The 11,780-nt window shown below is 35.6% G+C and overlaps 1 protein-coding gene across 1 annotated transcript; it reads right to left on the reverse strand.

Annotated features, from left to right (window-relative positions):
* Nucleotides 1-11,121: 11,121 nt before the first annotated feature.
* LOC140857179 (putative leucine-rich repeat receptor-like serine/threonine-protein kinase At2g24130) lies at nucleotides 11,122-11,569 on the reverse strand. The gene is made up of 2 exons (XM_073255735.1): nucleotides 11,287-11,569; nucleotides 11,122-11,144 (listed from the first exon to the last, which is right to left on the reverse strand). The coding sequence occupies exons 1-2, from the start codon at nucleotides 11,567-11,569 to the stop codon at nucleotides 11,122-11,124; spliced, it is 306 nt and encodes a 101-aa protein (XP_073111836.1).
* Nucleotides 11,570-11,780: the final 211 nt, after the last annotated feature.

The following is an 11,780-nucleotide window of genomic DNA, read 5'->3' on the forward strand; positions in this document are numbered from 1 at the left end:
TAACTCATCAATTCTATTATAGATATCATATGCCACTTATACATAAATTTCATCTTAATATCTATTGATTCGAAATCTAAATATTGAATCTTCTCTTATATATCTATCATGTTCCTCATGATCATAACCTAAGTTTAAATATCACTAAAGTCATAATTTCAAATAATTATAATCTTAAGCTTAAATACCACTTAAATCATATTTTCTAGTGATCATAACCTAAACTCTAATATCATTCTATCATACCTTTAATGATCATAATCTTAAACTCGGATATTATCAATCATACTCTATTGATTATAATCTCAAAGTTTTGATATCACTTATATGACAATCCCTAGTGACTTAAACTTAAGCTCTAATATCATTTTATCAAATCCTAATCACTTATATCATAATCTCCAATGATCATAACCTAAGCTCTGATACCATTCTGTCACGCCCCGAACCCAATATCCGGATCGAATACGTGATGGCCGCACACTCCTTAGAGCAAGCCCTAAAGAATATGCAAGGCCAAATTAAATCATTACAACCTTGTCAACCATAATAATTTATTTCAATAATAATTCATAAAATCTTGCATAATTATAATTTAAATTTCTTCAATTCTCTGATCAGATACTATGATACTTTTATCTATCCTTCTGCTCACCCATAAATCCAGGCCATAGCCAACCATAAGCATCCTGTAACTTTGAGAAGAAAAGAAAGATGAAGGGGTGTGAGCTTTACAGCCCAGTAAGAATTCCCATATCACACCAATATAATAATATAATCTGAAAATAAAGATAAGCAATAACACATAAAAGTCGATGTTCACTGTCCTGAATACTGCAAATATTTATAGATTATCTGTTTTATCAAAAGAGAATGTATTATCATATGTTAATAAGTGAAACAATTTTATTCAACGATTGTTTCATATCTTATCTTTTTATTTTCTTCTATTATCACATCATCTTTAATCCTTTTCTTTTTGGCTTTAGCTTTAGCTTTGGCTTTAGCTTTGGCTTTGGACTACCAGGATCATGCGACGATCTTTTATTCGGATCGATTTCTGTGATCTTCCTCGGATCGAAATATTCATGATCTTTCTCGGATCAAAGTGGCCATGATCTTTTCCGGATCAAATCATTCATGATCTTTCTCTGATCAGATTCTTCATGATCTTTCTCGGATCATATTCTTCCACATATAAGCCTGTGGGGGCTGTCCAGACATAAGCTCCTGACAGGCTATTCCACATGACAAGGTCAGTCCAAACCATATTTCTCTTTCTTTTTTTTTTCATGAAATTATGATATTTAACTTCATTAATCAATTCATCTTTTGCAGTAAAATAAATATGTCATACACATAATCATGCCATCAATCGCAGATACATATGTATTGATATAGCATACTCATGCTCAAAATCACATAAATAAATAACAATGTCTCAGATATAACAAATTCATCGATCTCAAATCCAACGATGCAAAATCAAGAAGATAAAATCAACGGTAAAATAACATATATAATGATGATCATATACAGAGATTCTTACCTTTACCGATAACTGATCCAAGCACAGAAATCAATGTTCTTCTTTGATTTATAAATTTTTCTAATAAGATATTCCACTCGATATCTTATGCAGACAATCGTATCTCTTCATGACCCTGATCAAATATAAAAATCATATATAGAAAAAATTACCGATAATCGATCCTAATAACACAGATCGAGGATCTCTCTTAGGATTAATCAAAATTAGGATTTATCTAAGTATCTAGATCCTCCACTGATCCATAAGACTTCTAGAGAGAGAAAATCCATGAAGAGAGAGAAAATTCTAGAGAGAGAAAGTAGAGAGAGAAAGTGGAGAGAGAATCTTCGTATCCTTTCGATGAGGCAATCATGGTCAAGATCATCAGAGGTCCTATCAGGGTGACTCAATATGAACCAAGTGTTACAAATTTCGAATAGAATTGGACTGGGATCAGATCTACCGCACGAATTTCGGAGCAACCTTAGATCATCTTATTTTCATCTCAATTTTATCTTAAGATCCGTGATGAAATCAAAGAGAGAAAGACACTAGAGAAATAAAATTCATAAAGAGAGAGAAAAAAGTCTAGAGAGAGAATCTAGAGAGAGAAACTAGAGAGAGAAATTATAGAGAGAGAAGGTAGAGAGAGGAGAGTAGAAAGAGAGAGAAAGGAGGGAGAGAAAAATTCTCTCTCTTCTTCTTCTTCTTCTTCTTTTTATTTTTTATTTTCTCTTTTTCCTTTTCTTTTTTCTTTTCTTTTCCTTCTTCTTTTCTTTTTCTTTTTCTTTTCCTTCTTCTTCTTCTTCCTTCTTCTTTTCTTTTCTTCCTGCAGGCTTGTTTTTGACTGTAACAGGGGATCTTTGATCCTCTCATTGGTTGGCCGGCCGGCGGCGCAGCCGATGCGGGGATGGTCGGCGGCCAAAGGAGAGGTGATTCGGCGGCAAGAGGCGGCCAAACCGGTGGTCGGCGGTGACCACCGGCGATGGAAAACGGCAAAAAGAAGGATTTCTTTCGCAACAAAATCCGGCGACTCCGGTCGCCGGCGAGCGTGCACATCGGCACGGGAAGGAAGGGGAAGGAGAGAGGAAGGGGAGGAGGCTTACCTCCATCGCCGGCGAAGCTTTTCCGGCGAGAAATTGGACGGCACAGGGACAGTCTTCCGCGGTGGATTTTCCGGCGATTGCCGCCGATTGAGCTTAGAATTTTCGATGGAAAGGAGAGAGGAGGGATCTCCTCCTTAAATAGAGCCGGAGGGAGCTTGTCTCCGACTCCGATTGGGAGCCATTGAACGGAGGAAGAAGACTCCCAAAGGGAGTCTTCTCCCCTGCTTCTTTCCTTTTTTTTTTTTTTTTTTTTGTTTTTGGTTTGGGCTGTGGCTGATTTTGGGCCGGGGTGTTACACCTAGATACTCCCCAATGGTGAAAGGTGACATTTCCAAAGATACCAAGTCTTCAAGCGACCCAAGTCATCAGCAGCATCCAGTACTGTCGGTGACGGGCTCTCCCGGGTGCAGACTAGCTAGACCTAAATCTAGCAACTCCAATTGCCACCTCCCTCATTCTATTCACTTCGTAAATGATTGTTTACAGCAGTCACCAAGGAGGCATGGATGGCCATCTCCACCCCCCCCCATTGTAAGGTCTCTTCATGCAGTCGTGCAAGCTTAAACCACCTTCGAACATTTTGTCTGTGGGTCTCTTCCTGTAAACATTTCCTTTGGTTGATGCCTTCGAGCCAAATCCATTCCCTGAAAAAAATTCACATAGATTTGTTAGTGGAAGCATCGATCCATTGATATTTTTCTATTCATCCTCTGTATATGTGTCAGTAGTTTCTGTAAGGCTCAAAATTTATATATTTTAAGTGGTCATACTATGGCACCGCTATTCTCAACTAGAATAAATTACTCATGATCCAGCTGGCCAATTGCCTTGCAAGATATATTAAAGAACTTCATTTGGTTCACTCCAAACTGTAATAACCCAGATTTAAAAAAAAAAAAAAATAGGAGAGGCAGCGAAGAAGAGTCCCGCTGGGAGTCTTCTTCTGCTCAAATACATCGGAAGAGAAGCTGAATCCGAGCGGGATTCGACCTCCCCTCCACCCTATAAAAACCCCCTCTCCTTTCCTCTAAGGTTGGCCACGATGAGCACCGGATTTCTCCTTTTATTTTTTTTGAAATATTTCGTTGAAGCCGCGGATGTCATCATCGTGTTCATCTCAAATACTCGCCGGAGACCTCACCGGAGTTGGAGGTAAGTCCTTCTCCTCTTTCCTCTCTCCTTCCCCTTCCTTCCCGTGCCGATGTGCACGCTCGCCGACGACCGGAGTCGCCAGATTTTGTTGCGAAAGAATTTTCTTTTTTTGCCGCTTTTCCGTCGCCGGTGGTCACCGCCGACCACCGGTTTCGCCGCCTCTTGCCGCCGGACCACCTCTCCTTCGACCGCCGACCATCCCCGTGCCGGCTGCGCCGCCGGCCGGCCAACCAACGAGGGGACCTCACGGTCCCTGTTTCGGCCCAAATAAACCCACGGGAAAAGAAAAGAAGAAGAAAGAAGAAGAAGAAGAAAAGAAAAGAAAAGAAAAAGGAAAAAGAAAAAGAAAAGAAAAAGAAAAGAAAAAAAAGGAAAAAGAGAAAGAGAAAAATAAAAATAAAAATAAAAATAAAATAAAATAAAATAAAAAGAAGAAGAAGAGAGAAAAATTTTCTCTCTCCTCTCTCTACTTTCTCTCTCCAATTTCTCTCTCTAGATTCTCTCCCTATTTTCTCTCTCTAGACTTTTTCTCTTTTTATGGATTTTATCTCTCTAGAGTCTTCCTCTCTCTCTGATTTCATCACGAACCTTAGGATAAAATTGAGATGAAAATAAGATGATCTGAGGTTGCTCCAAAATTCGTGCGGTAGATCTGATCCCAGTTTGATCCTATTCGAAATTTATAACACTTGATTCATATTGAGTCACCCTAATAGGACCTCTGATGATCTCGATCATGAGTGCCTCATCGGAAGGATACGAAGGTTTCTCTCTCCACTTTCTCTCTCTATTTTCTCTCTCTAAAATTTTCTCTCTTCATGAATTTTCTCTCTTTAGAAGTCTTATGGATCAGTGGAGGATCCAGATACATAGACAAGTCATAATTTTGGTTAATCCTAAGAGAGGTCCTCGATCTGTGTTATTAGGATCGATTATCGATAATTTTCTTCATATATGATCTTTATATTTGATCAGGGTTATGAAGAGATGATTGTCTGCAAATGATATCGAGTGGAATATTTTGTTAAAAAAATTCATAAATCAAAGAAGAACATTGATTTCTGTGCTTGGATCAGTCATCGATAAAGGTAAGAATCCCTGTACATGATCACTATTGTATATATATATGCTATTTTACTGTTGGTCTTGCATCATTGGTTTTGCATTGTCGGATTTGAGATCGATGAATTTATTATACCTGAGATACTGTTATTTGATTTTGAACATGAGTATGTTATGTCAATATATATGTATCAGAGATTGATGGCATGATTATATGGATATGACATATCTGAATTGATCATAATGCAAGTCGGAATTGATTTGATGAAATCAACACATAATGATTAAATGAAAAGAAAGAGATATATGGTATGGACTAAGTCTTGTCATGTGGAACAGCCCGCCAGGAGCTTATGCCTGGGATAGCCCCCACTGGCTTACAGGTGGATCAGCCGGTCAGGAGCTTATGCCTGGGATAGCTCGCCAGGAGCTTATGCCTGGGACAGCCCGTCAGGAGCTTATGCCTGGGACAGCCTCTCACAGGCTTTGGTACGTGGGACAGCCGGCCAGGAGCTCATCCTGGGACAGTCTTGAAAGGCTTTTAAGTGGATTCGATCCGGATGATGACTGAGGTATAGAATTGGATAGTCCAGAACCAGAAAGAAAAGGTTAAAAATCATGTGATTATGAAAGGAAAAATGAAAGATAAGACATGAAATAATTGTTGAACAAAAGTGTTTTACCTGTTAACATATGATGATGCATCTATTTTAACAAGACAGAAAATTTATGGATGTTTGCATTATTCTGGACATTGAACATGAGATTTTATATTTTATTGCTTATTCTTATTTTCTGATTATATTATTATATTGATGTGATATGGGAATTCTTACTGGGCTATAAAGCTCACACTCCTTCATCTTTCTTTTCTTCTCAGAGATACAGGACGTTCATGATTGGCTATGACTTAGATTTATGGGTGAGCAGATGGATAGATAGAGTGTCATAGTACCTGATCAGAGGATTGAAGAAATTTAATTTATAATTATGCATGATTTTACAAATTATTATTGAAATTAATTGTTATGGTTGATAAGGTTGTAATGCTTTAATTTGGCCTTGCATATTCTTTAGGGCTTGCTCTAAGGAGTGTGCAGCCATCACGTATCCGACCCGGGTGTTGGGTTCGGGTCGTGACAGAATGGTATCAGAGCATAGGTTATGATTATTAGGGATTATGATATAAGTGATTAGAATATTACAGAGTGATATTAGAGCTTAGGTTATGATCATTGGAGATTACGATATAAATGATTAGGATGTGATAGAATAATATCAAAGCTTAGGTTTAAGATCACTAGAGATTATAAAGAGATATTAAAACTTTATGTAAGATCAGTAGGATGTGATAGAGTGGCATCTGAGCTTAGAACTTAGGTTACGTTCATTTGGAGACAATGATACAAGTGATTAATATATGACAGCATAGTACTAGAGCCCAAGTTTAAGGTCACTAGGGATTGTCATATAAATGATATCAAAACTTGAGATTATAATCGATAGAGTATGATAGATAATATCAGAGTCTGAGGTTATAATCATTAAGGATGTAATAGAATGATATTACAATTTAGGTTATGATCATTAAAAAATATGATTTAAGTGGTATTTAAGCTTAAGATTATAATTATTTGAAATTATGACTTTAGTGATATTTAAACTTAGGTTATGATCACGAGGAACATGATAGATATAAAAAAGAAGATTCAATATTTAGATTTCGAATCAATAGATATTAAGATGAAATTTATGTATAAGTGGCATATGATATCTATAATAGAATTGATGAGTTATATCTTAGATTTCAATTAGTAAGGTTGACCTAAGTATGAAAAGAGTTGACCTTAGAATAAAGTGGGAGGTATTGATAAGTTATGTTGAGTATACTAGAGGATTTTAGAATGTAAAACTTATATGATTGAAGATCATGATTTTTTTTTTAATTTCAATGATAATTGTCTGAACATTATAAATTTTGGACTTATCAAAGAAAGTTAGTTAGGGTTTGGTCTAAAAAGAAATTACATCATATGAGAGAGAAATATTTTTTGAACATTGAACCTATAAGATGATTATATATGAAACTCAATCTTAGATATATATATATATATATATATATATATATATATATATATATATATATATATATATATATATATATATATATATATATATATATATATATATATAAAGATATACTTGAATTTTATTATGAGAATATGAGATACACATCTTGGTAAAATTTTTGGTTACTCAAAATATCATATTCTGAATATGATTCCTTGATCTTCCAAATTGTATTGAATTTCAAATCAAAAGCTTACTTTTCTAAGTGGATCAAAAGTATTTTGATATTGTTGTTAAATTAAAGAAGAAAATTTATTTTGTCAAAGTATGATATACAGGTTATGATGAAATCCTTAATAATTCATATTACTATCTTTGGATTAGATTTTTTTTTTAATTTTTTTCTTGTGATTGTTGAAGATGGTGAAGTGTATTAATTATTCAAATCAAAGTTTGGATTTTTTTTAAAATTGAACTAAGACATCTTGCTAGTGTTAAATTTTGAATGACTTATACAAGGGACAAAATTTTGTATGGATTTATTGATTAATATTAAGGGTTGTGATGAAGAGAGCTCTATAAGAAATAATCAAGTTGATTCTACTTAAGGATGTTGACTTGAGTTCTTCTAGTTTGTCAAGTTAGAATTAATTCTTTAAAAAAAAAAGATTGATTTAAAAATTATCTAAATGATTGTAAGGTAAATCTAAGGTTAACTCCAATTGATTCTAGACATGTTGGATTCTTGAAGAGTGATAAAACTTATGCAATGATTTCAAACATAGGAAGTGGATCAAGATTTAATTTTTATATGCTATACCCGAAGGTAGTAAAGATAAAGAAACTTAAAATTTTGCCTTAAATCTTATATAAAATTTGAAGGTTGGATCTATCCTGGATTGATCTAACATGTAAGGATATTTTTATCTTTGATAGACTTATATAATTTGATAAATTAAGATCAGAGTGCGCAGCAAAGCATGGTGGATTAAATTGATTAGAAATACTAATCTTTTAAATCAAAAGATATTATGATGAAATACATTAGTTGCAAATAAGGAAGGATTTTATTGATAAGGAAAAGATGCTACAGATTTTGATCTAATCTGATCATAGCCAGATAATTGTAGATAATACCAAAAAATTCTAGATGTCTCAAGTTTATTAACAGCTTGATAGTTCTGATATTAGTTCAAACTTAGAATATCCTGACATAGATCTTATTTTTTTGAAATTTAATATTGTTACTTGGACTGATATAGAAGATTGAGATTTTCTTAAGATGAGAGATTACATATAAAATTTGTTGAAAGGTCAAGAGAAGAAAGAAATTGATGATTGTGAAGAGTGCCCGATGTTTGACCTTTATTTATTTTTCTATCAAAGGTAGTCTGAGACAATTATGAATTTCGAGTGAAATGTATTAGATAAATAACGGTGGTATATTAATACAAGTTCAAAATATTACAGTTCTTCAAAAAGTTGAGAAATCAATAAAAAGGAATGAGTTTGAAATTTTAAATAATTTTTGTTATAACAAGATCATGAGAAATAAATAATATATATGAGATATTATCGTAAGTTTGTGAATGACATGAAGAATGTATACTTTGAAAATAGGTATCTCGAACGACATAACTTAATTTCGAGGACGAAATTATTTTAAGGAGGAAAGAATGTAATAACCCAGATTTAAAAAAAAAAACAGGGGAGGCAGCGAAGAAGAGTCCCGCTGGGAGTCTTCTTCCGCTCAAATACATCAGAAGAGAAGCTGAATCCGAGCGGGATTCGACCTCCTCTCCACCCTATAAAAACCCCCTCTCCTTTCCTCTAAGGTTGGCCACAACGAGCATCGGATTTCTCCTTTTATTTTTTTCGAAATATTTCGTTGAAGCCGCGGATGTCATCATCGTGTTCATCTCAAATACTCGTCGGAGACCTCACCAGAGTCAGAGGTAAGCCCTTCTCCTCTTTCCTCTCTCCTTCCCCTTCCTTTCCGTGCCAATGTGCACGCTCATCGGCGACCGGAGTCGTCGAATTTTGTTGCGAAAGAATTTTCTTTTTTTGCTGCTTTTTCATCGCCGGTGGTCACCGCCGACCACCGGTTTCGCCGCTTCTTGCCGTCGGACCACCTCTCCTTCGACCGCCGACCATCCCCGTGCCGGCTGCGCCGCCGGCTGGCCAACCAATGAGGGGACCTCACGGTCCCTGTTTCGGCCCAAACAAACCCACGGGAAAAGAAAAGAAGAAGAAAGAAGAAGAAGAAAAGAAAAGAAAAGAAAAAGGAAAAAGAAAAAGAAAAGAAAAAAGAAAAAGAAAAAGAAAAGAAAAAAAAAAGGAAAAAGAAAAAGAGAAAAATAAAAATAAAAATAAAAATAAAATAAAATAAAATAAAAAGAAGAAGAAGAGAGAAAAATTTTCTCTCTCTCCTCTCTCTACCTTCTCTCTCCAGTTTCTCTCTCTAGATTCTCTCCCTATTTTCTCTCTCTAGACTTTTTCTCTTTTTATGGATTTTGTCTCTCTAGAGTCTTCTTCTCTCTCTGATTTCATCACGGACCTTAGGATAAAATTGAGATGAAAATAAGATGATCTGAGATTGCTCCAAAATTCGTGCGGTAGATCTGATCCCAATTTGATCCTATTCGAAATTTGTAACACTTGATTCATATTGAGTCACCCTGATAGGACCTCTGATGATCTCGATCATGAGTGCCTCATCGGAAGGATACGAAGGTTTCTCTCTCCACTTTCTCTCTCTATTTTCTCTCTCTAAAATTTTCTCTCTCTTCATGAATTTTCTCTCTCTAGAAGTCTTGTGGATCAGTGGCGGATCCAGATACATAGACAAGTCCTAATTTTGGTTAATCCTAAAAGAGGTCCTCGATCTGTGTTATTAGGATCGATTATCGATAATTTTCTCCATATATGATCTTTATATTTGATCAGGGTTACGAAGAGATGATTGTCTGCAAATGATATCGAGTGGAATATTTTGTTAAAAAAATTCATAAATCAAAGAAGAACATTGATTTCTGTGCTTGGATCAGTCATCGATAAAGGTAAGAATCCCTGTACATGATCACTATTGTATATATATGCTATTTTACTGTTGGTTTTGCATCATTGGTTTTGCATTGTCGGATTTGAGATCGATGAATTTATTATACCTGAGATACTGTTATTTGATTTTGAGCATAAGTATGTTATGTCAATATATATGTATCAGAGATTGATGGTATGATTATATGGATATGACATATCTGAATTGATCATAATGCAAGTCGGAATTGATTTGATGAAATCAACACATAATGATTAAATAAAAAGAAAGAGATATATGGTATGGACTAAGTCTTGTCATGTGGAACAGTCCGTCAGGAGCTTATGCCTGGGATAGCCCCCACTGGCTTACAGGTGGATCAGCCGGCCAGGAGCTCATGCCTGGGACAGCCCGCCAGGAGCTTATGCCTGGGACAGCCTCTTACGGGCTTTGGTACGTGGGACAGCCGGCCAGGAGCTCATCGTGGGACAGTCTTGAAAGGCTTTTAAGTGGATTCGATCCGGATGATGACTGAGGTATAGAATTGGATAGTTCAGAACCAGAAAGAAAAGGTTAAAAATCATGTGATTATGAAAGGAGAAATGAAAGATAAGACATGAAATAATTGTTGAACAAAAGTGTTTTACCTGTTAACATATGATGATGCATCTATTTTAACAAGACAGAAAATTTATGGATGTTTGCATTATTCTGGACATTGAACATGAGATTTTATATTTTATTGCTTATTCTTATTTTCTGATTATATTATTATATTGGTGTGATATGGGAATTCTTACTGGGCTATAAAGCTCACACTCCTTCATCTTTCTTTTCTTCTCAGAGATACAGGACGTTCATGATTGGCTATGGCTTAGATTTATGGGTGAGCAGATGGATAGATAGAGTGTCATAGTACCTGATCAGAGGATTGAAGAAATTTAATTTGTAATTATGCATGATTTTACGAATTATTATTGAAATTAATTGTTATGGTTGATAAGGTTGTAATGCTTTAATTTGGCCTGGCATATTCTTTAGGGCTTGCTCTAAAGAGTGTGCGGCCATCACGTATCCGACTTGGGTGTTGGGTTCGGGTCGTGACACAAACCATGCATAAAGTTCATTTAGTTTTCTCAGGAAAGAAGACTTCATTTAGTTCACTTCAAACCATGCACAAATTCTGAAAGTTAAATGTATATAAAAAGAAGAATCAGGAAAAGACCGAGTATCTAATCCATACCAAAGACTCTACTTCTGGGCATGAACATAATATACACATATCACTCACCTCATTTAGAAAACAAAAATTGAAACTAATGTACCTGAAGCTATGTATCCAATAGCTCCCTTTGTTGTCAGCCCCAGTTGTATTCCCCACTCCAACATTATCACCAGCCTTGCAATCCCAAAATCAGAGATCAAAGCAGTCATGTGATCATTAAGAAGCACATTGCTGGGCTTCAGATCACAGTGAATGACCTTCACAGGGGAGTGCTGGTGCAAGCAGGTTATTCCTTCAGCTATATTGCTGCAAAATTTTGCCCTCTGGATCAAGCTTAGCTCGGAAGATCCTGAATAGAGGCTACATGCTGTAATGATTCTCATAAGGTTTCGACGTCTAATGCAACACTTTCACTGCAACAGTGGTCCCATCTCTTAATATATACCTCTCTGTAGACCCAACCTCATCAAATTCTCTTAATAAGCAGTGAGGTTATTCCATGACAAATCAGTCTCTTGAACTTGATTCATCTTGCTAAGCTCTACTGGCAAAGGACCTTGAAGCTGATTGTATGAAAGGTTAAAGTAAATCATT

Source organism: Elaeis guineensis, chromosome 1 (assembly GCF_000442705.2).
Source record: "Elaeis guineensis isolate ETL-2024a chromosome 1, EG11, whole genome shotgun sequence".
Classification (NCBI taxonomy): domain Eukaryota; kingdom Viridiplantae; phylum Streptophyta; class Magnoliopsida; order Arecales; family Arecaceae; genus Elaeis; species Elaeis guineensis.

Coding starts and splice junctions, on each gene's coding strand:
- LOC140857179 (XM_073255735.1), bottom strand. CDS start 11,569: ATGAGAATCATTACAGCATGTAGCCTCTATTCAGGATCTTCCGAGCTA. Junction 11,145..11,286: donor TATTGGATACATAGCTTCAG/GTACATTAGTTT, acceptor TTTAACTTTCAG/AATTTGTGCATGGTTTGAAG.